Consider the following 27,542-nt stretch of genomic DNA (forward strand, 5'->3'; position numbering starts at 1 on the left):
GCTCTTGGCTGACAGCTTAGAGCCAGAGAAAAGGATTTGCTTGTTTTGCCTAAGTATGAAAGCTTATTCTTATTAGCAATTTATACAGCTCTTACTAACAACCTATAGGCTCAGTCCCCATCAGTGGTGGCTCTTGGTGAATCCTGCCACCAAGAGTGCTTTCCAGTGCTAACTTGGAGAGAGTCGCCTTAGCCTGCCATTACTCCATTGTGGATGATGTGTGCAGCTTTCCTCTTGGCAGTAAAATCGGTGAAGGCTACATTATCCCATCTCAAACTCGTTTTTTCCTAACAGCACCGGGAAGCTGGCAAATAGTGGTCTCCTTGCGGCAAGTGAAGAAGGTATTTCCATTTACTAAGAAGGACAAATGCTTTTGTATGCAGCCCCGGCTGGGCGGCCCACTGCCACGGAGGTGAGGCCGTCTGCCACACTCCCACCCGAGTCGAAAGCACCGCCCGTGTCTGGCACGGACGTGGACAGCCCTGGGGCCGGCCTCGGTCACCGCCGGTGGGCTGCGGCTTCCCTTTCCGCTTCCCTTTCCCCAGCCTCCGACTACTTTCGCTGCGGGCGCGCGGCCCCCGCGGCCCGGCGTCACGTGGCCGCCGGATCACGTGCGCGCCGGGCCACGTGACGTGCCGCGCGCGCAGGCGCAGGCGGGGCACGCCGGGAGGACGCGGCCGGGCGCGCGCTCTCGCGAGACTGGCGGTCACGTGCGCGGGCGCGGCGCGCTTCATGTGACAGGCGCTGCGCCGCGGCCTCCGGAGCGGGCGCCGCCGGGCCTCCAGTCGTGGACGTCGCGCTCCCGCCGCCCAGCAACCGCCGCTGCCCGCTCGCCCCCGCCATGGCGGCCCCCGGCGGCGCCCGGCCGCTGCCGCCGCCGCCGCTGCTGCTGCTGCTGCTGCTCGGTGAGGCCCGGGGCGGGGGCTCGGGCGGGCGCCGCCGGCTCGGCCTCCCTCCCTCCCTCCGGGGGCCGCCCGCGGCACTCTGGCCCTCGCCGCTCTCTCCGGTTTGGCTGGTCGAGCAGCCGAGTCGCTGGAGCGCGGGAGGAGCCGAGGGTCGCGGCCGCCGGCCCCAGGCAGGTGTGATGGGGACGAGGCCCGAGCGGGTCTTGTGGCGTCAGGAAGGCTGTGCCGCTCCCCACCAGAGGAGCCCACGAAGAGTGTTCGTACTGCAAAGCCTTGCCTTGGAGAGGAAGACCCAGAGGGCCCCCATCTTGGGATTCAGTGTGTCTTAAGTTTGTGGTTAATGAGTAGCCCAACGTTTTCAAAAGCTTTTTTTTTTTTGTCGCGGTACTGGGGATCGAACCCAGCACCTCTGCACGCTAGGCAAGCTCTCTCCTACTGAGCTACATCCCCATTTTGAAATTGTATTATTTCCAAGCTTGGCATGGTGGTGTACACTTGTAATCCCAGTTTTTGGGAAGCTGAGACAGGAGGATCGTAGCTTTGCGGCCAGCCTCAGCTACTTAGCGACGCCCTTTTTCAAAATAAAGAATAAACAGGGTTGTGGATCTAGCTTGGAGATAGAATGCCCCCCCTGAGTTCTATCCTCAGTACCGCGACAACAAAAAAATTTTATTTTGTTGAGTCTCAAGCTGCCCTAATTGGCCTGGAACTTGCAAGTGTCCTGCCTCAACTTCTCTGGTATCTAGGATTACACGTTTGCATAAAAAAGTACACTTGGATTTAAGTTTCTTTTATTTATTCATTTTTTGGTGATACTGGGGGTGGAACCCAGAGGCTTTTATACTACCAGACCTATATTATACTTTATTTGGTAACAGGGTCTCACTAAGTTACTGAGAGCCTTACTAAGTAGCTGAGGCTGGCTTGGAACCTGTGCGATCCTCCTGTCTCAGCCTCCCAAGCGTGGGGATTACAAGCGTGCGCCACCACGCCCGGCTAGGTTTGTTTTAAATGTGTTTTTACTGCACAGTTTTACCGTAAGGCATTTTTTTTTTTAAATAGTATTGGGGGTGTAAACCAGGGAGCTTCTATGGGTTTTTTTTTTGTGTCTGTGTGTGTGTGTTTGCGGTACTGGGGATGGAACATGGGCATTTTATCTCTGAGCTATACCCTCAGCCCTATTTTTTATACTCTTTATTTTGAAACAGGGTCTCATTGAGTTGCAGAGGGCCTCACTAAGTAGTAGCTGAGGCTGTCCATGAATCACCATCGTCCAGTGTCAGCCTTCCAAACGCTGGATTACAAGTGTGCGCCACAACACCCAGCCCTATTTTTTTTTTTTTTTTTTTAAACATTGGATTGCTAAATTGCTGAGTGCCTCACTAAGTTGCTGAGACTAACATCAAACCTGTGATCCTCCTGTCTCAGACTCCCAAGTACTGGAATTAAAGGCATGTGCCTCCACACCTGGCTATAAAGCATCTTTTCTAAAAAAAAAAAAGAAGAAGAAAAAAAATTCGGACTCATATATTATTAATTTCTCTGACATTGATAATTAGGAATTGTTTTAGTTGGTGTTTGAGTCCTTCATAGAGAGCACAGAAGTCCTTCATAGAAAGCACATAGACAAGCAAGAAGTGAAACCTCGGTACACAAGATGACTGTAATTACGTAATGTTTTCGTTTAAAATTGATGCTGCTGGAATGACCTCCTTCCTCTTTCCAAATGAAGACTACCCCTCAGGAAGTTGGACAGGTTTTGTGCTAAACCTTTGATGGGGGAGTTTGTCAGTCATTCAGGTAGAAGACAATTTTTCCCTGTATTAGAAGTTAGAGTGTAGTCGGATGTGGTGGTCCACACATGCTTGTAATCCCAGTACTTGGGAGCCTGAGACAGAAGGATCATGCAGGTTCCAAGCCAGCTTCAACCACTTAGGCTCTCAGAAATTTAGTGAGGCCCTGTTTCCAAATAAAATATCAAATAGATCTGGGGGTGTAACCCAGAGGTAGACGGCCTCTGAGTTCCATTCTCATTACCACAAACAAATAAGTTAGAATGTGTTTGTAGTCCTGTTTTATAGATTACGTAGAGCTACAGATCTCTCTATGCATAAATATTTTTCTTTTTTTGTGTGTGTGGTATTGAGACTTGGACCCAAAGGAATTCTATCTCTGAGCTATACTCTCAGCCATTTATTTTTATTTTGAAAGAGTCTTGCTAAGTTGATGAGAGCCTGACTACTTGCTATCGTTAAACCTGCAATTTCCTTGTCTCAGCCTTCCAAATACTGGGATTATAGATATGCACCGCCATGCCTGGCTTATTTTTTTATTTTGAAAAAAGTGTTTCATTACATTGCAGAGGCTGGCCTTAAACCTGGCATCCTCTTGTCTAAGCCTCCCAAGTACTAGGATGACCTTCCTTTATTATTTTGAAATAGTCTAAGTTGTGGAGGCTGTCCTTGACCCTGTGATCCTGGGATTAGAGGCATGTATGTACCACTATGCCTTGCTTGTGGTCCTATAATTTTTAATTAAGCTAGATCCATTGGGGGGGGTGTTGTGCCCCAGGAATTTAGGTGCACAAGCTTTGTAGCCCCAGGTCATCTGTACTGTGTGAGTGGTTTTTTAATTTTTAATTTTTATTTTTATTTCTTTGGAACCCAGGGGGCATTGGACCTCCAAGCTACACCCCCAGCTCTGAGTTGCAGAGGGTCTCACCAAGTAGCTGAGGCTGGTGGTGAACTGTGATCCTCCTGTCTCAGCCTCACAAATGTCGCGATTTCATGGTGGGGCACGCTTATAATCCCCATGCTTGGGAGGCTGAGACAGGAGGATTGTACAGGTTCAAGCCAACCTCAGCTATTTAGTGAGGCTCTCAGCAACTTAGTGAGACCCAGTTTCCAAATAAAATATAAAATAGGTCTGGGAGTATAGCCCAGAGGTAGAAAGCCTTTGGGTTCCACCCCAAGTACCACCAAAAAAAAAAGTGTGCACCACCATGCCCCGCTTAAAATTCTATTTTATATTTATTTATTTTGTGGTACTGGGTATTAAACCCAGGGACATTCTACCTCCGAGCTCCATCCCCCACCCTATTTTTTATTCTTAATTTTGAAACAGGGTCTCACTAAGTTTCAGAGGGCCTCACTAAGTAGCTAAAGCTGTCCTGGAACCTGTCATCTTCCTCAGTCTCCCAAGTACTAGGATTACAAACATGCACCAAACATGCACCACCATACCTGGCTTATGTGCGGTTTTTTTCTACTGGTGCATATTCGAAAGAGTGAGTTTTTTTTATAATGTCTCCTTTCTTTTTTCCCAGTTTCCATATATGAGAGAAAACACGTACTGAAAACACGATACTGGTCTTTCTGTGTCTGGCCAATTTTACTTAGATATGCTTGATTTTACAGCAGTGGTTGTTAACCAATCAAAAGCACAAATTGTGTTTTTAGAAATAACACAGACTGTCCTACCCCTATAGGTTGTGACTAAGTGTCTGAGTTGGAGCGTTGGGTTTTGTTTTGTTTTTTTTCCTTTATACTTTGAGTCTTCACAGGTGAGTGTATATAGCTGGTTAAGAAGAAAAATAAAGGATTTAAAGTCATCAATCCAGGACAAACTAGGATGTGATTTCTTATTAAAAATATTTTTTTTGTGTGAGTCTGGGGATGGAACCCAGGGGCATTCGGCCTCTGAGCTATAGCCCCTGCCCTGTTTTTTATTCTTTATTTGAAAACCGGGTCTCACTGAATTGCAGAGAGCCTCACTAAGTAGCTTAGGCTGTTCGTGAACCTTGATCCTCCAGGTCTCAGCCTCCGGAATGCTGGGATTACAAGCTTGCGCCACCATACCTGGCTTACTGTTTTTGAAACAGTCTCACAGAGTTGAGCAGAGGGTCTCACTAAGTTGAGTGGAGGGCCTCACTAAGTATATGAGGTTGACTGCGAACCAAGATCCTCAGGTCTCAGCCTCCTGAATGCTGGGGCTATAAGCATGCACCACCAACCTGGCTGAAAAATAATTTTTGTGTGTGTGGAACTGGAATGAACCCAGAGGCATTCTACCTCTGAGCTGTATCCCCAGAACAGTTTTATTTCTTATTTGGAAATAGGGTCTCACTAGGTTGCTGAGAGCCTCACTAAATTTGCTGATGCTATCCTCAAACATGAGGTCCTCCCAAGTGCTAGGGTCGAGCACCACCACGCCTGGCTTGGAGAGTAAATTTATTATTATTATTATTTGCAGTACTGGAGATTGAGCGCTGGGCATTCTACCTCCAAGCTATACACCCCAGCCCTATTGTTTATTCTTTATTTGGAAACAAGGTCTCACTAAGTTGTGGAGCCTCACTAAGTAGCTGAGGCTGTCTGCCTACCTGTAATCCTCCTGTCTCCACCTCCCAAATGCTGGGATTACAAGTGTGCACCACCACACCTGGCTGAAAGTTATTACTACTATTATTATTAGTATTATTACTATTATTATTACAGTACTAAGGATGGAGCCCAGGGGAGCTCTATCTTCAAGCTACACCCCCAGCCCTATTTTTTATTCTTTATTTTGAAACAGGGTCTCACTGAGTTGCAAAGGGCCTCACTAAGTAGCTGAGGCTGTCCATGAACCGCCATCCTCCTGTCTCAGCCTCTCCAAATGCTGGGATTACAAGCACGCCTGGCTTTGAAAATTAATTTTGAAAAAATTATTGACCCTTACGTTTATGGTACTAGGGATTGAACCCAGAAACATTATACCTCTGAGTTATATCCCCCAGCTGTTTTTATTTATTTGTTTGTTTATTTATTTATTTATTTACAGGTCTGGGGATGAAACCCAGGGGCATTTGACCTCTGAGCTATACACCCTGCCCTGTTTTATTCTTTATTTTGAAACAGGGTCTAACTAAGTAGCTGAGGCTCTCTGCAAACCACGATCCTCCAGGATTACCAGCATGTGCCACCACGCCTGTTTTATTTTTATTTTGAAACAGGGTCTTCCTAGATTGATGAGAGTCTCACTACTTGGTGAGTCTGTCTTTGAACCTGCAATCCTGTCTCAGTCTTCCAAGTACTAGGATCACAAGTATGCACCACCACACCCAGCCTAAGATGGCGCACTCTTATTACAGAAGCAGGTGTGTGTGTGTGTGTGTGTGTGTGTGTGTGTGTGTGTGTGTGTGTTACTGGGGATTGAACCCAGGGGCATTCTACCTCCAAGCTATACCCCCAACCCTATTTTTTGTTCTTTATTTTTGAAACAGGGTCTTGCTAAGTTGCAGAGGGCCTCGCTAAGTTGCTGAGTCTGGCCACAAACCTGCAGTCCTGCTGTCTCAGCCTCCTCAGTACTGGGATTAGCATGCACCACCATGCCCAGTGTGTTTGAAAATTTGAAGCAAATTTGCTCACCAAGTGCGGGAGAGGCAGTGTGGTCTGAATAGCCACACCCCAAAGCAAAAGACCTGTACCTCTCACTGGCTGCATGGCTTTGAGCAAGTCAGTCACTTCTGTGCCATAGTCTCCACTTCTAAAAAAGGGAGTCCTAATGATGTCCACCTACTAGGCTGTCGTGGTATTCAAATTAACTGCAAAATTGTTTTGTAAATATTACAAGTGCTTGTTAAACCTAGCATGGTGATCAGTATCTGTGGTCGTAGCACTGAGGAGGCTGAGGCTGGAAGGTCACTTGAATCCAAGGTTGAGGCTCCTCTCAACCTGGAGATAATGCTACCCCCCAAAAAATATCAGGCGCTCACTAAGTTACATACCTTTTGGGTACTCTGTGTCAGGGACTGAATATCACATGCTGAACTTGACAGCATTAAAGAGCTCAGCTCCAGTCTAGGCTGGGTAGATGTTCTGGCAGCCTTGAGGTCTGGGCACCTTGTTTCCTGTTTGCAAGCTCAGAGCATAGGGTTGCTTCCTGCTAGTCCAAGGTGACTGAGTGGTGGAGGAGCCGCTGAGAACCTGGATGTGACCTGGCATGCATGCGCCCAGATGCACTTGTTGCTGAGGAGGGCGTCTCTACAAGTGAGAGTGTTTTGAAAGAACAAGCCAGACTTCCTCCTCTGTGTCACCCCTGGAGAATAAGCTGGTTGACTTGTGGGTGAAGGACTGCCAGAGGCGGCAGTCCTTGGCAGGCAGGTGGAGCTCTGGAAGCTACTCCTGTTGGGCCCTGCCACTGTCGGATTACCACGGGCGTCTTAACTGAGTTGAGGTGGAGTTTCTTCCCCAAACCCCATTGCCACTGTTAGGGAATATTTGTTTGTTTATATTTGTGGTTCTGGGGATTGAACCCAGGAGAGTTCTACCACTAAGCTAGATCCACAGCCCTTTTTCTGTCTTTCTTTTACAATGGTCTAAGTTACCCATTACACAAAAGGCTGGCCTTTTGTGGTACTGGGGATTGATCCCAGGGTCATTCTACCTCTGAGCAATACCCTCAGAACTATTTTTCATTTATTTATTTTGTGTGTGAAGGGTTACTGGGGGTGGAACCCAGGGGCTTTTCTACCTCCAGGCTATACTCCCAGACCTATTTTTTTAATACTTTAATTGGAAACAAGGTCTCACTAAGTTGCTGAGAGCCTCACTATGTAGCTGAGGCTGGCTTTGAACCTGTGTGGTCCTCGGTCCTCCTTTCTCAGCCTCCCAAACGCTGGGATTACAAGGGGCTCCACCATGCCTGGCTTTTTTTTCTTCTTCTTTTTTTTTTTTTTTTTTTTTTTTGCGGTACTGGGGATTAAACCCAGGGTTACTCTACCTCTGAGCTACACCCCCAGCCCTATTTTATTTATTACTTTTGCGTTATCTGGGATGGAACCCAGGGGCATTCTACACCTCCAAGCTACATACACCTCCATTCCTATTTTTTAGTCTTCTTTTTGTTTTGCAGGTCTGGGGGTGGAACCCAGGGGCATTCGACCTCTGAGCTACAGCCCCTGCCCTATTTTTTATTCTTTATTTTGAAACCTAATCTCACTGAGTTGCAGAGGGCCTCACTAAACTGACCAGAATGCTGGGATTACAACCTTGCGCCACCACACCCAGCTTCTTATTGTTTTTGAAACTGGGTCTCACAGAGTTGTAAAGGGCCTCCTTAAGTAGCTGAGGCTGTCCCTGAACTGCAATCTTCAAGCCTGTGCCTCTCAAATGCAAATGCTGGGATTCTAAGCCTGTGCTCTGCTCTTTATTCTTTATTTTGAAACTGGTCTCACTAAATTGAGGAGGGCCTCACTAAGTATCTGAGGGTGACCAGGAACCTGCAATCCTCCTGTCTCAGCCTCCCAAGTACTGGGAAGTGTGCCACCACACCCTGTTTTATTGTTTATTTTGAAACAGGATCTCCCTAAATTGCAGAGGGCCTCACTAAGTAGTTGAGGCTGGCTGAGAACTTGTGATCTTCTTGTCTCAGACTCCCAAGTACTGAGATTACAGCATGTACCACCACACCCAGCTGGTGTTAGGCTTTAGACTAGCAAAAATACCTATTTTGGGCAATCTATAAATGAACTATGTAATGAAACTTACGATTTATGAAAGCACTGGCTTTCTGCTGAAGTGACCAGATTGCATTGGCTGTGAGGCATCTCAGATTGAGTGCTAGGGTACAAAGAATCCAGAGAGAAGACCTTCACCAAGGACTTCTCAAGCTTGGAAGACCATTGTTACATCTGCCCTTGAACTTGCAATAGAGCAGCCTTGCCTGGGTACTCAAGGATGGCTTAAGATCCCTTAACCTATCCTGAAGCATCGGGAAGCTGTGTGTGTTCAAGGACAGCCTCAGCTTCCTAGGCCTTTAACAACGCAGTGAGACCCTGTTTCAAGAAATTAACAAGACTAAAGAAAGTAGGGCTGGGGATGTAGCTCAGAGGTAGAATGCACCTGGGTTCCATCCCCAGTACTGGAAAAGGAAAGAGAAAGGAAGGAAGAAAGAAGGAAAGAAAGAAAGCCCTCAGCCATGTGCAGGAGATTCTTACTGAATTTGGGCAAGAAGCTCAGATCTCTTAGGTCCATGGCTTTCTTGCCACACCACTGGTCCATGAAAAGTAAAAATGGACCCAACTTTGAAAAAGTTTAAGTCACAGAGAAAGATACTGCATATTTTCTCTGGGATTTCTGCAAAAGGTTGATGCCTGAATTGAGTTGTGCCTCCAGGTTCTACCACATCTTACAGATAGGTGAGTCCTCTGAGGAGCATTGAAGCAGCATGTGCATAGGGTCAGCCTGGACATTGCCGTGTAAGCACCCGGTATGTGTTCTGAAATGCAGTGCTCAGATCCTATCCAGAGGGTCAGTGGTTAGGGTTAGGGTCAGCCTGGACATTGCTATGTAAGCACTTGGTATGTGTTCTGAAATACAGTGCTCAGATCCTGTCCAGAGGGTCAGTGGTTTAGAGACACAGTGGGATCTCCTAAGGAGATGCATTACTACCTCGGCTGCAGAAAACATGCCCAGTTAGAGTTTATAAAGCTATTTTATTCTGTCTTTCTGACATGAGCAGGATTTGCACATGGTGCCTGGGCAACGGCAACATTCGTGGTGAAAGACAGCAACGGGACGGCATGTATCATGGCCAACTTCTCCGCCGTCTTCCTGGTGAGCTACGAGACTCGGAACGGTTCTCAGGTGGGTGAGGCCAATGTGGTGGTGGTGTGAGTAAGAGGGCATGGGAGCGATTCCGAGTGAATCCACCCGAGCAAGGCTGTGTGTGCGTGTGCATGTGCGCGTGCGTGTGTTTTTGTTTTGAAACAGGATTTTACAGGTTGCAGAAAGTGTGACTACACTGCTGAAGCTGGCCTCAACCTGCTGTCCTCCTGTCTCAGGCTCAGGTACTATGGTTCCAGGCACGTGCCACCACACCACAGCCCTGCACCAGGGCATTCTTCATGTGAGCCTAGTCCCTAGGCTCCCCGGTAGTGCTGTGATCTGAACTGTAGCTGCAGTCATAACGTGCACACATGCTTTCAGTCTTGTGTTCTACCTCTCAGTGTTGGTTTTTGTTTTTGTTTTTTTTTGGGGGGGGGTTCTGGGGGTGGAACCCAGGGGCATGAGCTACACCCTCAGCCCTATTTTTTTTATTTGGAAAAGGTCTCAGTGAGTTGCAAAAGCCTTCCTTCACTAGCTGAGGCTGGTAGCAAACCATGATCCTCCTGTCTCAGCCTCTCAAAATTCTGGGATTACAAGGGTGCACCAGCACACCAGGCTTTTTTTTTTTTTTTTTTTTTTTTTCCTACTGGGGAAATGAACCCAGGGGCATGCTCCAAGCTACACCCTCAGCCCTGTTTTATTTGAAGCAATCTCTGTGTTGCTGAGGCTAGCCTTGAACCTTTGTCTCAGCCTCTCAACTGAAATTGATTATCCTTTATAATGGTAATGTAGCACTTGATTGTGTTTATCTACACCTTTGGTAATGGACCTCTCCTTTGTCCCTAGCTTGCTTTCTTTCTTTCTTTTTTTTTTTTTTTTTTTGGTGGTACTGGGGTTCCTGGAAACCCTTCTACTTCCCAGACCTATTTTATATATTTTTTAAATTTGGAAACGGTCTCTTAAGCCAGCAAGGCTGGCTTCTAACCTGGCGATCAATCCTCCCATCTCCAACTCCCTAGCACATGCGGGGATTAGGAGCATGTTCCACCACGCCTACCACACCTGCCTATTCCTATCTTTTTGGTATTCTTTATTTTGACCGGTGGGCAGCTTTGTAAATTTTTTGATCTGTTCCATTTACTTTAGATAATTGTCCTAGAAGTATATGCAGATAGTGGCATGTAGCACTGTTCTGTTGTGATCAGAATGTTTCTAGTAAGCCAGACCTGTTGGCCTGTTGGTTCATGGACACCCTTAACTGCTTAGTGTAACCCTGTTTCAAGGACAACCTTAACTACTACTTAGTGAGGCCCTCTACAGCTCTGTGAGACCCTGTTTCTAAGTAAAGAATAAAAAATAAAGCCAGGCGCAGTGGCACACACTTGTAATCCCAGGGCTTGGGAGGCTGAGACAGGAGGATCCCATAGGTATAAAGCCAGCCTCAGCTACTTAGTGTTTCTAAATAAAGTATAAAATAAAATAGGTCTGGGAGTATAGCCCGGAGGTAGATAAGCCCCTGGGTTCCACCCTCAGTACCCCCCCCCCACACACACACACAGAATAAAAAAAAAGGGCTTGGGTGTAGCTCCGAGGTGGAATTCCCTGGTTTCCATCCCCAGTACTGCAAAAAAGATACAGGGCTGGGAATGTAGCTTAGAGGTAGACCACTAGGCCACACACAGTTCTCAGTAGTTCTGTTAAAAAAAACAACTTCATGTTTCTGTAAGAAAATGTTACGGATTGGGAAGAATATGGTTGTGGGGACCAAAATGACCAAAAACAAAAAAAAGTGGGTTCTTGTCCTGAGCTAAGGATAAATATTCATAGTTCAAACACTTGCTGAAGATTTAAAGAAGTTTATTAAAAAGATAGAAATACAGAAAATAGTTACAGCCCCATGCCAAAATGGCATGGGGGGAGGGTGGTCCAGTGAATGTCCCTGTAAGGTACCTCCCCCAGCAAGGTGTGGCAAGGTGTCTCCTTTCAGGAATGTGGAATGTGTGAAGGTCTACGCCCTGCTCCGTCCTCTCTTGACTATCATGTAGATCTGTCTTTAGAAAGTAGAAGCCCTAGCTCTCTTCTATCGACTTGTTAATTACTTTTAGCTAGGTTAATTTACATTGGAATAGCTGCCTGCTTTTAGGCAGAAATCAAGTCCTTTCTTTACCCTGGTCTGGCGCCATTTTGACACAATTATTTTTGAAATATATTAATCAGAGCTTTCTCAAATCTTCCTAAGCCATTCCCAATACTGGTACAATAATTAGGCCCTTTTTTTTTCTGGTGCTGAGGGTTGAACCCAGTGGCATTCTATCGCTGAGCTCCAACCCTAGCCCTGGTTTCTTTTGTAAAGCTGGGATCTTCCTCAGCCTTCCAAGTACTGGGATTACAAGCATGTGCCACCATGCCTGGCTCATAATTAGCCTTTTTTACATCCTAAATTTTTAACAAACAGGTAGCATGTATTGTATTTCTTCCTCAATTACCTATTGGGTATTTTACCTACTTGTTCTGCTTATTATTTATTTTTTGTGGTACTCGGGATGGAACCCAGGGGCATTCTTCCTCTGCACTACACCCCCAGCCCTATTTTTTATTCTTTATTTTAAAACAGGCACTCACCGGGGTACAGATGGCCTCACTAAGTAGCTGAGGCTGTCCTCAAACTGCAGTCTTCCTGCCTCAGCCTCCCCATTGTTGGGATTGCAATCATGTGCCACCACACCTGGCTGATATTTACTTTTTTTTTTTTTCCCCAGGTCTGGGGATGAAACCCAGGGGCATTCGACCTCCGAGCTACACCCCCAGCCTTATGGTTTATTCTTTATTTTGAAACAGGGTCTCACTAAGTTGCAGAGGTCCTTACTAAGTAGCTGAGGCTATCCGCGAACCACGATCCTCCGGGTCTCAGCCTCCGGAATGCTGGGATTACAAGCTTACGCCACCATGCCCAGCTATATTTACTCTTTTAAGTACATCCTGGGTCCCATTTTATTTTCAGTTTTTATTAAAACTGCTGTTTTCCTTGCACATCTATGTGTCGGCTTCGTGCAGTTCTTCACTAGCATCCAAGAGCGGTAGTGGGACCAGTTGGTCAGAAAGACTTGAGTTCTCAAGCATGCTCTGTGCAGTTGTTGGGCCCCTTTAACTAATTTTGTACTGGTCTCCATGTAATCGTGTGTCTTTCCAAATCAAAGAAAACTAGGAAGAATTCGTTTTGCAAAAATGCTTCAAATTACAAATAACTTGTCCAAGCACTTTTTTTTTATTTCACTTTTTTTTAGGTGTTGGGCTTGAACCCAGGCACTTTCTATCTCTGAGCTACACCCTGGGCCCACCCGCCTGCCTGCCTTTCTTTCTTTCTTTCTTTCTTTCTTTCTTTCTTTCTTTCTTTACTTACTTACTTACTTATTTTGTGGTACTAGGAATTTAACCCAGGGACTACCACTGAGCTATACTCCCAGCCCTATTTTATTTTTATTTTGAAACAATGACTCACTAGGTTGTTGAGAGGCTCCCTACTTTCTGAGGTTGTCCCTGAACCTGCGATCCTCCTGTCTCAGTCCTCCCCAAGTACTGTGATTACAGGTGTGTGCCAACACGTCTGGCTTGTTTTTTGTTTTGAAACAGGGTCTTGCTAGGTTACTATGGCTGGCTTCAAACCTGCAGTTCTCCTGTCTTAGCCTCCCAATTACTGATATTACAGATGTGCATTACCATGCTCAGCTCTTTTTTGTGTGTGTGGTACTAGGGATTGAACCCAGAGGTGTTCTACCTCCAAGCTAAAACCACAACCCTATTTTATATATATTTTTTGAAACATGGGCTTTATAAGTTGCTGAGACCAGCAATCCACCTCTCCCCTCCCAAGTACTGCAATTACAGGTGTATGCCAACATGCCCAGCACCTATAAATTTCTATAACAAAAAAAGTAGTGACAGCTGGGCATGGTGGCGCACGCTTGTAATCCCAGTACTTGGGAGGCTGAGGCAAGAGGGTCACAGGTTCAAGGACAGTCTCAGCAAGTAGTGAGACTCATCAACCTATTGAGACCCTGTGTCCAAATTAAAATAAGGCTAGGGGTGTATCTCAGGTAGAATGCCTGTGGGTTCAATCCCCAGTGCCACAAAGAAAAAAACTGACAATGTTTGTAAAATATAACCAATATATAGTTTGTTCTGATAACACAGTATGGATTAACTTTCAAAACACTTTAGTCAAAATTACTTTTGGTTCTGTTATGAACTAAAATTTAAACAGAAGCACTGTTTTAAACTATAAATGTCGACTTTCTCTTGGATTTGACTTACTTTTGTTTATATATTTAAAATAACTAGAAGAGTTCAGATGTTCCCAGCATGTAGAAAAATTAAGTATTTAAGGAGATAGAAATGCTTATCACCCTGATTTGGTTTGGTTATTACACATTGTATATATACATCAGATTATACTGCACCCTACAAATTGTGTCAAGTAGTTTCTTTTTAATAAAACTTAAAATTTATTTGGTGAAACTGAGGTTTCTGGCACTCAGAGAAGATCTCAACTTCGTTGGTGTTTGTAGTCCCGTTGATGACATACATTCTGACAGGGTTCTCTTGCAATGTGTCTCTTCTAGAATGTGACCGTTGACCTGCCGACCTCTGCAAAAGTATTGAACAGCAGTTCTTGTGGAGAAAATGCTTCTGATCCCAGCCTCACGATTGCTTTTGAAAGAGGACATTCACTGACCCTCAATTTCACAAGAAACGCAACACGTTACAGTGTCCAGCTCATGCGATTTGTTTATAACTTGGCAGATGCACAGGTTTTTCCCAATGCGAGCTCCAATGGTATGAAATAGAGTTCGTTGCTGTGGAGAGAGAGAAAGTTGGGTTGAAAGATTGCCTGAAATCGTTTCTGAGTTCTACAGGTAGTTCTAAGTTGTGTGTTTTGACTTTTTTTTTTTTTTTTTTTTTTTTTGGTTTTGACACAGAAACCAGGACTGTGGAATCTGTAACTGACATCAGGGCAGAAATAGACAAGAAGTACAGGTGTGTCAGTGCCACGCAGATTCACATGAGCACCGTGACCGTCACCCTCCGGGATGCCACCATCCAGGCCTACCTTTCAAACAGCAGCTTCAGTGAGGCGGGTAGGACCGTGACCCTTGCCCTCGGTGCAGATGGTTGAGAAGTAGGGACTTCAGGTGCCTCACCACACCCTGTCGGTGCCTGGCATGCTGCTGCCCAGCCACCTGCCCTCTGTGAACGGGCCCTCTGTCCACTCCAAGGGTAGAGGTTGGAGTGAACTGAGCCAGGCACAGAAAGACAAAAGCTGCGTGGCCTCCTAATGCAGCAGGGCAGAGGGGTGGGTATTAGAAGTAGAGAGCAAGCTGGTAGTCGCTGGCAGCGGGTATGTGGGAGGTGGTACTGGTCAGAGACAGAAAGCTGCAGGTTGGAGGTCAGCTGTACAGACGTCCACAGTCATTGTTTTAATGACGGACTGCCAAGAGAGCTGCTTATTTGTGTTTTACACACATACACTATTCCATGTTTATAAACATCAAAATAACATGCACAATAAATACCTACAGGTCTTGTTTTTTAAAAAGGGCAGAGCTGAGTGTGATGGGGCACACCTATAATCTGGGAGGCCGAGATAGGAGGGGCACAGGTTTGAGGCCAGCCTCAGCAATTTAGCAAGACCCTGCTAAATAAAAAATAAAAATGTTGGGGGTGTGGTTTAGAGGTAGCATGCCCCTGGGCTCAATCCCCAGAACCACCCCCCCTCCAAAAAAAGGGGCAAAAAGGCAAAGCAGTAGAGGCCTTCCTGTGTTGGCGTCCCTTGTGACTGGACCAGCGGGACCAGTGTCACAGTCTCATGTCTCAGTCCCACCCAGCCACACCCAGGTTGTGTGATGTCACAACTGGCCTGTGCCTGATGACCCAGCCAGATGAACAGGTCCAACCCGCTTCCTCCAATAACCTGTCTTTGAATGTGGTTGGGATTAACAAGGAAATTTACACTATTTCTGTTTGGCAAAGATTAGCAGATATATTTTACAGTTTTTCTTTTTTTTTTTTTTTTTCTAAAATCATTTTGCTATTAGGAAAATTCTCCCCAAATCCTATCAGTCAGGTCAGAAATCATTGTCATTTTTCAGAAAGATGTGGTTGGCCTGAGGCTGTGCGTACCAGCCCACAGAAGTGTAAATGACAATGCAGCCTTTCTTCCCACCTCACACCTGCCCCCTGGGCCCTCGGTGTCCAAAGATAACTGCTTTGGAGGTGCCAGAGGTGGCTGCTGGGGAGTGGCTAACCCCGTGGCCTTCTTGGGTGCTATTGGGTGCTAGCGAGAGCCAGTTGTCTCACTCTGGGCCTGTGTTCACAGCAGGTGGTGCGCCCTGGCTTAGGCCTGTGCTGCTTCCTGAGGTCAAAAATCAAAAGGAGCCAGGCATGGTGGGCACGCTTGTAATCCCAGCATTTGGGAGGCTGAGACAGAAGGATTGCACAGGTTCGAAACCAGCCTCGGCTACTTAGGCTCTCAGCAACTTAGGGAGACCCTGTTTCCAAATAAAGTATAAAAATAGGTCTGGAGTATAGCCTGGAGGCAGAAAAGCCCCTGGATTCTACCCCCAGTACCACAAAAAATATATATATCAAAAGGAGATCTGGAGCCACATGAAGATGATTATCAAATTCAGTATCTGGCTTGGAAATAGTGGCGAACACTATAATCTCAGATACCAATAAGTGCTGAAGCTTGCAGCAAACCTGCTATATTCCTGTCTCAGCCTCTCCCAAGTACTGAGATTACAATTGTGCACCACACCGCAGTTACTTTTTAACCAAAAACTGTCTGCATGATTCCCAGAGGAAAGCAGTGTCTGAAAAGCAGGCAGCCTGTGTCACATGTCAGGTTGGCACAGAGGGAGCTTCTGTTTCAGCTAGCATTCTCTCTGCTGTGACCCAAGATGCCTGATGACAGCACCTTAGAGGAAAGAATATTGATTTGGTCACCCTTGTAGAGATTTCAGGGCTTAGTTCCTGTTGGGCCAGGTAAAGCTTTTGGAGTTCAGGGATGGCTTGGAAACAGAGAAGCCAGCAAGGGCTCTGCTTTCTTATCACGGAAAGGGCTGTGCAGGGAGGTTCCTGGACCCAGACGCTGCCCTTGAGGCCAGGCCCAGGCCACCAGCCAGTAAATCCATGACAGGGGACTTGTGCACTGATCGGAGCCCTCACAGTTTGACGTCAACTCTGATCATCAATGCGTGCACTCTTTGGCACATTTCTTCTATATAAAACCACAACAGCTTCCAGACTGGCCTGTCCCTGCGTGGCCCTCTGTCTGTGTGGGCGGCAGCCCTGCCTGCTGGCCAGCTGTCATCAAATGTAGCTATCCAGCTCACCCCCGTCTGAGGGCCCAGAGCACCCTGCTTCCCTCTGCTGGCCAAGCAGTCATCAGACGTGTAGCTGTCCAGCTCACCTCCCTCCAGAGGGCCTGGAGCACCCTGCCTCCCTCAGTGTGGCGGGTTTGGGCTATGTTAAACTTGCAGGTTCATGTACTTTGGAAAGGACGTCTTGGTTTTTAAGGATAGCCGAGCACGCTATCCGTGCTTTCTAGTGAGTGATAAGCAGTTGAGGTTTGTCCTGACGCACCAGCAAGCATTGCGCGGGAGCTGGCTCCCAAGCCGGGCCGTTGTTTTACATCCTCACAGTGCTCCTTTGTTACCCTGGGCTCTTGCTAAGAGGCAGGAAACAGAACGAAAGCCAGGGGCTGGGAGTGTGGCTCAGCGGAAGAATGTGTACCTAGCATGCACGACACCTAGGGTTCAGTCCCCAGCATCACAGTCCAGAAGACAACAGCCTAGAGGCTTCAAAAGCTGGCAGGGACTTTGGGAGCTATTTGGCTAACCTGTGCCTTCTTTCTTGAGGATTCCCTCCTCCTCCTCCTCCTCCTCCTCCTCCTCCTCCTCCTCCTCATAAAACCTGTCCTCTTTCATGTGGGGTTTGGTCTCCCTCTGGCCTGAGTAGTGGGCAACACCAGAAGAGCTCTTAGGATCATCTGTTAGCAGGCAGCTCCATGGGGAGGTACAGAGAACAAGTCGAAATTTGAAATAACGGACCAGTATAGGTCTGGCCATGATGGCATAAATTGCTTAAAAATACTGAGTTCAAGCCCGGTACAGTGGTGTGCACTCCTGTAATTGCAGTACTTGGGAGACTTAAGACAGGAGAATCACAGGTTCAAGGCTAGCCTCAGCAACTTCTCAAGACCCTGTTTCAAAATTAATAAATAAAAGCAAAGCGTGGTGGCACACACTTGTAATCCCAGCATTAGGGAGGCTGAGACCGGAGGATCGTGGTTTGCGGACAGCCTCAGCTACTTAGGCCCTCTGCAACTTAGTAAGACCCTTTTTCAATTAAAGAATAAAAACTAGGGCAGGGGGTATAGCTCAAAGGTCGAATGCCCCCGGGTTCCATCCCCAGACCCACAAAAAAGAAAAAAAATGAATAAATGGGAAGCCGAGTGTGGTGGCACATGCTTGTAATCCCAGGTTTTGGGAGGCTGAAGACAGGAGGATTGCGGTTCGAGGACAGTCTCAGCTACTTAGTGAGGCCCTTTGCAACTCAGTGAGACCCTGTTTCAAAATAAAGAATAAAAAAATAGGGCTGGTGGTGTAGCTTGAAGGTAGAATGCCCCTGGGTTCCATCCCCAGTACCGAAAAAATTAATTAATTAAACATAAAAATAAATAGGGCTGAAACTGGGTGTAGTGGCACACACTTGTAATCTCAGTACTTGAGAGGCTTAGACAGGATCACAGGTTTGAAGACGGCTTCAGCAAGTAGTGGGACTCTCATCAACCTATTTAGATCTTTTTCAAAATTAAAATAAAGCTGGGAATGTAGCTCAGAAGTAGAATGATCCTAGGTTTGATCCTCAGTACACACACACACACACACACACACACACACACACACACACACACACACAAAACGAGCTTTGTTAAAATTGATTAATTTCCCTTTTTTTTAAGATTTAAAGAAGTTTATTAGAAAGATAGAAATACAGAAAATAGAACTACAGCTCCATACCAGACTGGCACGGAGGGGTGACTCAAAATAAATACACCCGATTAATTTCTTTTTACTATTTCCTCATCACTTCTTTGGGTCCCAGGCACTTGTGGACTTAAGAGTTTTTGTGTCTCTTAACTAAGTTGAGAGCTGCTTCCGAGAAGGGCCCAGGATCAGTGGCGGGCACTTGTTTCTCGTGGTGTGCCTTCACTGTGGACTTCTGGTTAGTGTCAAACAGACATGTTTCTGTCAGTCTCGTTTCCGTTGGTAAGTGGCTTTTCCTCCTGCAGTTAGTTGTTGGTAAGAGCAGGCAGAGGAGGCAGCCACTTTGGCTGCCTTCATAGTGAGACGCCTTGACCACTGAGCCTTGCTTATCTGCTGTGCACATTTGCACACGTGTGTGTGGGGTCATGAGGATTGAACGAAGGGCTATTGTACCTCTGTGTTACATACACCCTTAGCCCTATTTTTCTTATTTATATTTATTTATTTATTTTTATTTTTTGGTACTGAGGATTGAATCTAGAGGTTTTCTACCTCTAAGCTACACACCCTTGGGCTGATTTTATTTCTTCTTCTCTTCTTTTTTTTTTCAGGTCTGGGGATGGAACCCAGGGGCATCTGACCTCCGAGCTACACCCCCTGCTTGCTCTATTTTTTATTCTTTATTTTGAAACCAGGCCCCTCTAAGTAGCTGAGGCTGTCTGCGAACCATGATCCTCCCGGTCTCAGCCTCCTGAATGCTGGGATTACAAGTGTGCGCCTCCATGCCCGGCTTCCTGATTTTATTTCTTTACTTAGAAATGGGGTCTTATGCCGGGCGTGGTGGCGCACGCTTGTAATCCCCACGCTTGGGAGGCAGAGACAGGAGGATCGCGCAGGTTCGAAGCCAGCCGCGGGCCCTGGCTTAGGAGACTCTGTTTCCAAATAAAAATGTAAAAATAGGTCTGGGAGTGTAGCCCGGAGGTAGAAGGGCTTCCAGGAACCCCAGTACCACAAAAAAAAAAAAAAAGAAAGAAATGGGGTCTCACCAGGTGGCTGAGAGAGAGCCTTGCTGTGTTGCCAAGGCTGGCTTTGAACCTGTGATCCTCCTGTCTCAGCCTCCCAAGTTCTGGGATAACAAATGTGTGCCCATGCCTGGCTTACTTTTTGCCCTCAAACCTTCAATCCTCCCATCTCCCTCCTATCTACTGAGATTACAGACATGCACCACCATACCCAGACTGCTGAGTTTTTCGTTTTGTTTTGTTTTTGGTACTGAGGATGGAACCCAGGGGCATTCTACCTCCGAGCTACACCACCAGGCTGGTTTTGTATTTATTTTGAAACGGTTTCACTAAGTTGTACAGGGCATGATCCTCCTGTCTCAGCCTCCTGAATGCTGGGATTACAAGACTGTGCTACCACGGCCAACCTGTCCTGCTTTTTAATATAGTACTATATCAAAGGGAACGTGGACACTTCCCAGACTTATTTAAAAGGCAGCCAACACACACACACACACACACACACACACACACACACACACCATCAGGGCAGAGGTGCCTTCCTGTTGGCCTTGTTGGTGAAGAGAACAGGTACCTCCTTTCCCTAAGACTTTTTTGTGTGTGGTACTGAAAATTGAACCCAAGGGCATTCTACCTCTGAGGTTTGCTTCCAGCCCTATTTTATTTTGAAACAGTCTCACTAAGTTGCTGAGACTAGCCTTGAATTTCAACCCTTCCGTGTGTGCCACCCAGCCAGGGGACACTCTGCCTGTCAGGCTGCAAGCAGCACCGCTACAGACAGGCTGGAGGAAGCCGCAGTCTGTGTCCACAGGGTGGGCTCTAGCCCAGGCTTCCCATTCACCTGAGAATGGGAAAAGTGAGAAATAGACACTGCTCTAGGTGTAGGCCTTCCTACTCTGTTTCTGCCTAGTTTGGCAGTGATACCATCTGAGGGTCTTCTTGGTTGCAGTGGGCAGATGTCTTTTGAGTATCTGTGGCTTTGGGGAGGGCCGCTGGGGCCCGCGACCACAGGAGACCTTGGAAATCAGTTTGTGGGAGTGCTGAGCTGCTCACCATGGTTCCCTGGTGAAGAGGCTGAGGCACACCCTAACATGGTGTGTGCCCGTGCATTTCACTTGTATGTGCTAGCAGGGAGGGCTTCGGCATTTAGTATGTGTTTAGGGAATGAAGGAAGAGACATTGGTTAGAGTGTGGGTTTTGATTTGGAGTTGAAGCAGAATGATCACACAGGTCTCTAGAGTGTGGAGTCAGGTGTGCTGCGGTGTAGCCCTGTGGTGTCGCAGTCATTGCCAAGCTTGTGCAGTCCTCCAGGCCATCTCTCAGTCTTACTGCTCCAGGTAGAAAGGGGAGGCTTGCTGGTGAGCGACCCAGTGCCCTCTGGTGTCCTCCGCGCCACACAGGTCTGCCACACAGAGGATGGGTATGGCGGCAGGTGTCCGCAGCTGGAAGAGAGCTTCGCGTCAGCGAGTTGGGAACAGACAGGCAGCTCATGGAGTGTGGACTCGCCCACGCTGGGTATTTTGGCCACATCCCTGTATTTAAGCCTAGTAAAAATGGAAAGGATGGAATGACTGGGAAATGTGTGAATGTTATCCTTGGTTATTCTCAGAAACAAGGTGGTGAAGGAGAGGGCCTGATCTGAGCTGGATGGTACCGTGCTTCTTGAGAGCACTGTCCATGGAAGGTGGGCCCTGGCTCAGGCTGCCCGAGTGTCAGTGTGTTTTTGCTCTGAACCATCTTGGTGGGTCACAATCTGAGGAACGGGTAGATGTTCCAGCACCCTAGCATGTCCCGGGAGCACCATGTGCCTCCTCTGGTGCCCGCTCCTAGACAAGGGTGCTGGCCCCGTTCGCCTTTGTGCCTCTACCCCACTGGCTCCTTGGAAGGCCCCAAGCTTGCAGGTGCCAGGCCAGCAGCACATGGGTGGCTCGTGTCTCTGCTTATGCTGCCCCCACTGACCCTGGGCCTCGAGGGCCTCCGATGTCCTGCCGGTGACATTTGTAGCACAGTGCCCGGCACAAATGCTTTGAGTGGTGTGTGGCCGATGACCCAGTACGACTTGCCTGTTGCAGTTTCCCTGTGCCTGTGCTCGGCTTTCCTCTCGACCTCCAGGGAAGAGGCCTTGTGTGCAAAAGAGGGAAGAGGGAGCATGCTCAGTCGCCTGCAGGGGGCACGGTGAGCTGAGTAGGTTGTGGACAGAGGACATTGTCCCCTGAGCATACTGTCGTGTGATCTGGCCTCTGTTCTGCCTTTCTAAAAAGGAAGCTGGACTTTGCGCTTTCTCTCGTGTCTCCTCAATGCCCCCGCAGAGACCCGCTGCAAGCAGGACATAGTCTCCCCAACTACAGCGCCGCCTGCACCACCTAGCCCCGCGCCCAGCCCCTCGCCCAGCCCTGTGCCCGAGAGCCCTGCTGTGTCCAAGTACAATGTGAGTGGCGACAACGGGACCTGCCTGCTGGCCAACATGGGGCTGCAGCTGAACATCACCTACACACAGAGAGACAACAAGGTAGGAGGCACCAGCGCCCCATGCTCCAGGGCTCCAGGAGCTCCCTGCCCACCGCCCTCTGCATGGCGAGGACGCAGGGCCTGCCGGCTGTCACAGGCCTGCAGAGCGCGTGTGGCACCTCATGGGGAGTACGGTCCCTAATGCTCACACGATGCCTTTAAGCCCTTCTTGTGGGTGTTTAATTTGTGTGTGTGTGTGTGTGTGTGTGTGTGTGTGTGTGTGTGTGTGTGTGTTGTACTGGGGTTCCTGGAAACCCTTCTACCTCTGGGCTACACTTCCAGACTTATTTTATATTTTTTATTTGGAAACAAGGTCTCTTAAGCCAGCATGGTTGGCTTCGAACCAGCGCGATCCTCCTGTCTCCGCCTCCCAAGCACGGGGATTACAAGCGTGCGCCACCACGCCCGGCTAAATATTTTTTATATTTGCATTCTGTTTCTCTGATAGCAGCAGTGGCTGTGAGCTGGGAGAAGGCTTGTCGGATGATTCTTTTTATTTCTTTTTTTGTGGGTCTGGGGATGGAACCCAGGGGCAATTCTACCTCCAAGCTACACCCCCTGCCCTATTTTTTATTCTTTATTTTGAAACAGGGCCTCACTAAGTAGCTGAGGCTGTCCGCGAACCGTGATCCTCCAGCCTCAGCCTCCCAATTGCTGGGATTATAAACATGCGCCACCACGCCCAGCTCCAATTCTTTTCTTTATTTTAAAACAAGGTTTCACTGCTGGACGTGGTGGCACATGCTTGCAATCCCCCCCGCTTGGGAGGCAGAGACAGGAGGATTGTGCAGGTTCAAAGCCAGCCTTGCTGGCTTAAGAAACCCTGTTTCCAAATAAAATATAAAATAGGTCTAGGAGTGTACCCCAAAGGTAGAAGGGTTCCATCCCCAGTACCACCAAAACAAAACAACAAAAAAACAGGGTTTCACTAAGTTGCGGAAGGCCTAAGTAGCTGAGGCTGGCTGCAAACCCAGATCCTCCTGTGTGTGTGCCACCACACCCAGCTCTTTCTTGCCAGGACTGGGGATGGAACCCAGGGGCATTCTGCCTCTGAGTTAGTCTTTTTTTTTTTTTTTTTTAAACAGGGTCTCGCTGAGTTGCGAAGGGTCTCACTAAGTAGCTGAGGCTGTCTGCCAACTGTGATCCCAGGTCTCTGCCTCCTGAATGCTAGGATTACAAGTGTGCGCCACCATGCCCAGCTTTATTTAGTTTGAAACAGGGTCTCGAGCCGGGTGTGGTGGCGCACGCTTGTAATCCCCGCACTTGGGAGGCTGAGACAGGAGGATCGTGCAGGTTCGAAGTCAGCCTCAGCTACTTAGTGAGACCCTGTTTCCAAATAAAATATAAAAATATGAAACAGCAGGGTCTCAACTGAGTTGCAAGGGGCCTAAGTAGCTGAGGCTGTCTGTGAACCATGATCCTCTTGTCTCCGCCTCCCGAATGCTGCGATTACAAGGGTGTGTCACCACGCCCAGTTCTGTTGGATGAATTTTGGGGGTTTTTTGTTTGTTTCTTTTTGGTGGTACTGGGGGTGGAACCCAGAGGCTTTCTACCTCCAGGCTATACTCCCAGACCCATTTTATATTTATTTGGAAACAGTCTCACAAAGTTGCTGAGAGCCTCACTAAGTAGCTGAGGCTGGCTTCGAACCTGTGCGATCCTCCTGTCTCAGCCTCCCAAGTGCAGGGATTACAAGCGTGCGCCACCACGCCCGGCTGGATGAAATTTTTTTTTTTTTGGTGGTACTGGGGTTCCTGGAAGCCTTCTACCTCCTGGGCTACACTCCCAGACCTATTTTTTAATTTTTTTTGGAAACGGGGTCTCCTAAGCCAGCGCAGCTGACTTCGAACCTGTGCGATCCTCCTGTCTCCGCCTCCCAAGCGCGGGGATTACAACCGTGCGCCACCACGCCTGGCCCTGGATGAATTTTTAAATAGGCAGCTGAGCCAGGCATGATGGTGCACGCTTGGAATTCCCCGCGCTTGGGAGGCGGAGACAGGAGGATCATGCAGGTTCGAAGACAGCCGTGCTGGTTTAAGAGACCCTGTTTCCAAATAAAAATATAAAAAAAAATAGGTCTGGGAGTGTAGCCCAGAGGTAGAAGGGCTTCCAGGAACCCCAGTACCACCATGAATGAATGAATGAATGAATGAATGAATGAATGAATGAATGAATGAATGATTGAATGAATGATAAATAGGCAGCTGAGCCTGGCAAGGTGGTGCATGCCTGCGGTCCCATCTACTTGGGAGGCTGAGGCTTGAGGATCACTAGAACCCAGGAGTTGAAGAACAGCCTGGGCAACATAAGTGAGACCCAGTCTCAATAAACAAGACTTCTGAAGGATGAAGTGTGCAGCTGTTTGTGGGGAGGGGTGGAAAGGACCGGGCTGTTGGGGCTAGCTCCCCCCCATGGGTGCAGCAACCTGTTTTGGAACCTCGAGGTGTGCTTCCTCTGGCTGCTGAAGTGAACGTGACCCTGCAGTTGCCACATGAGGACTGTATAGGAGTACGGGCCAGGGCTTGAAGTGCTGGTCTGTTCGCCTTCCTCCTAGACAGCGACCAGGGTGCTCAACATCAACCCCAACGAGACCACAGCGAGTGGGAGCTGCGGCGCGCGGCTGGCGGCCTTGGAGCTGCGGAACCAGAAGGGCATGGTGCTGGTCTTGCAGTTTGGGATGGTGAGCTGTCTCCTTCGTTGTGCAGGCACTCAGCAGGGGCTTCTTCCCGCCACCTCACCTCTGCGCTCCTGCGCCCAATACGGTGCGGGCCTGGAACCTGTGCCCACTTCCTCAGAAGCCCAGAGCGGCTGCAGCTTGCTAGCAAGCAAGGGTGTGCGACCAGCACTCAATCGTGTTCCTCCTCGGGAAGGGGCAGTCTTTCTACCACCCTGTACAGGTCTTCCTGAGTTTCCCCCAAGGTTTTGTTAAGAAACACTGCTTTTCTTTTCTTTCCTTCTTTCTTTTTTTTTCTTTTTTACAGGTCTGGGGATGGAACCCAGGGGCATTAGACCTCCGAGCTACACCCCTGCCCTATTTTTTATTCTTTATTTTGAGACAGGGTCTCACTAAGTTGCAAAAAGCCTCACTAAATAGCTTAGACTGTCCGCGAATCGCGATCCTCCAGTCTCAGCTTCACGAATGCTGGGATTACAAGCCTGCGCCACCATGCCCGGCTTGCTGTTCATTTTTCTGCAGACATCTTGGAAGGGTCCACCACGGGCCTGACGGCAGCAGCAGGGATGCGGTGAGCAGCCCCAGCCTGCTGGGAGCTGGCTGGCACGCTGCCCAGGAAGTGTCTGCATCTGTGCCCGTGCCTGGGAGGCACGTGCGGGCCAGGGGAGTGAAGTAGGAAGGCTGTAAGTGCCTCTGGTCATGTTCTCAGTCCACTGTGCAGCTGAGCTGCTCAACAGTTGGTCCCTGTGACGTCTCCTTAACTTTACCATTCAGAAAGTTCCCTATTTCCTGATTCCTTCAGTAGTTTCATGGAGAATTTGATTGTGTGGAGAAGTCTGGAGGGAACTGCCCAAAGTTTGTCCTCCCGACAGATGGCCTGCAGGTAGTGGGTACTCACAGCTTTGTCATAATGGAACCGTGCCCTGTGTGACGGCACGGATGTGAACCATGCAACTAAGACCTTCTTCTGCTCTTTCAGAATGCAAGTTCTAGCCGGTTTTTCCTACAAGAGGTCCAGTTGAATATGACTCTTCCGGACGCCAAAGGTGAGGTCTCAGATTCCGTAGTTTACCTGGCCCCCGCAAGCTGGCCCTGGCCAACCCTCCGCCCCCTTTGCAGAACCCACCTTCAGAGCTGCCAATGGCTCCCTGAGAGCCCTGCAGGCCACCCTCGGGAACTCCTACAAGTGCAACGCCGAGGAGCGCGTACGCGTCACCCAGGCCCTCGCCCTCAACATCTTCCAAGTGTGGGTCCAGGCTTTCAAGGTCGAAGGGAACAGGTTTGGCTCTGGTAAGTGGCTCCGAGGGCAGGGCCCTGGTGTTGGTCTGGGGAACACGGGCGTCTCGTAGGGGCCTCGCCAAGCAGGCGTCCCTGCAGCGGAGCCCCTCGCCCTGGCCCAGGCCTTCTCTGGCTGGGAGCTGCGGGAGCAGAGGGAAGATGTGTCCGCAAGTGAGGCGCCGCTGTCTTGCAGTGGAGGAGTGTGTGCTGGACGGGAACGGCATGCTGATCCCCATCGCCGTGGGGGGCGCCCTGGCGGGGCTGGTCCTCATCGTCCTCATCGCCTACCTCATCGGCAGGAAGAGGAGTCACGCCGGCTACCAGACCATTTAGCAGGCGCAGGAGAGTCACAGACACGCAGAGGCAGGGCTGCTGTCCTGCCCCCACGCTGGGGTTGGTGTGGAGGGAGGCACACTTTCTGGCAAACTGTTTTCAAATCTGCTTTATCAAATGTGACGTTCATCTTGCAACATTTACTATGCACAAGAGTAACTATTGAAATGACGGTGTTAATTTTGCTAACTGGTTAAATGTTAATATTTACCAAAGTAGATCTCTAAGGAGAGCAAGAGTGCTTTTCTGAATTGGCACAGGCTCCACTTTCATTCAACTTTTTAAGATTTGGTGTTGGTTTCTTCATTCTTTGCTCAGATTTAAGCCTTACAAAGGGAAGTCTCTGAATACTCGGGACGGATGCGGTGTGATTGTTAGACAGGCATGCTTAAGTTAAAAACCGTAGAGCAGGAAGATCTTACCCAGGAAGGACTCGAGGGGTGAACGTCGGGTGCGCAGGTCAGGCTTTGGTCAGGAGGGCCAGCCCGCATGTGGTGAGGCCAGCGTCCCGGCTGGCGTGGCCTCGGTGCTCCGTGCTCTGCTGCCCGAGAGCTGGCGCTCTTCTAAACATAGAAAGGGTGTTGTTTTATTTACTTTGTAAAGTGGTCTCCAGTCTCCTGTTGGCATTCAGGGTGACTGTTTCTGCACTGTGTACAATGGTAGGCTCACTGCTGACGTCCCCGCCGCAGCGCGCAGGCTGCACACCGAGGTCAGCTCACGGAACGCGTTGCCTGTAACGATGCTAATAAAAAGTCTCTTTCTTTGTCTGTCTGGACCTTGTCCTTTTGTCGGTAGCCACGAGAGCCCATGAGGGAAGGTGCTGGGGGGTGTGGTTGGGCTCCGCGGGCGTAGGAGCTGCTTCAGAAGACTCCTGTGGTGGGTTTTAGATGACCGTACGGTCGCCTGTGGTCTGTCAGGATCACACCCTCAGCGAGGACGGAGGGAATGCGGGCAGAGGCTTCCACGAGGCCTCAGGCTCAGGCCACCCTTCGTGCCGTAATGAGCAGGCTCCATAGATCGGCGGCAGCTCTGTGTCTGAACTCAGTTGTGTAGTTTCATTCTGAACAACTTTCTCATGTTTGAGCATGAGGAGGGGAAAAAAAGCACGTGTTTATAGCAGAAGCCGGGCGTGGTGATGCCGCCTATAATCTAGTACCTGAGAGGCTGAGGCAGGAGAGATGCAGGTT

The 27,542-nt window shown here is 48.6% G+C and overlaps 1 protein-coding gene across 1 annotated transcript; it reads left to right on the top strand.

Moving 5' to 3' along the window:
- The first annotated feature begins 742 nt into the window (after positions 1 to 742).
- On the top strand, positions 743 to 26,666 carry LAMP1 (lysosomal associated membrane protein 1). The gene is made up of 9 exons (XM_080689734.1): positions 743 to 905; positions 9,408 to 9,532; positions 14,113 to 14,326; positions 14,470 to 14,628; positions 21,872 to 22,071; positions 24,625 to 24,750; positions 25,724 to 25,790; positions 25,864 to 26,034; positions 26,216 to 26,666. Exons 1-9 carry the CDS (start codon positions 842 to 844, stop codon positions 26,353 to 26,355), a joined length of 1,266 nt encoding a protein of 421 aa, XP_080545860.1. The 5' UTR covers positions 743 to 841; the 3' UTR covers positions 26,356 to 26,666.
- Positions 26,667 to 27,542: the final 876 nt, after the last annotated feature.

This window comes from Muscardinus avellanarius, assembly GCF_963383645.1.
Source record: "Muscardinus avellanarius genome assembly, chromosome: 2".
Taxonomy (NCBI): domain Eukaryota; kingdom Metazoa; phylum Chordata; class Mammalia; order Rodentia; family Gliridae; genus Muscardinus; species Muscardinus avellanarius.

Bases quoted from the DNA above. Each gene is read 5' to 3' on its own strand.
- LAMP1 (XM_080689734.1), top strand. From the start codon at position 842: ATGGCGGCCCCCGGCGGCGCCCGGCCGCTGCCGCCGCCGCCGCTGCTG. The intron at 14,327-14,469 runs GTATGAAATAGA...GTTTTGACACAG, and splicing joins TCCCAATGCGAGCTCCAATG to AAACCAGGACTGTGGAATCT. The intron at 24,751-25,723 runs GTGAGCTGTCTC...CTGCTCTTTCAG, and splicing joins TGGTCTTGCAGTTTGGGATG to AATGCAAGTTCTAGCCGGTT.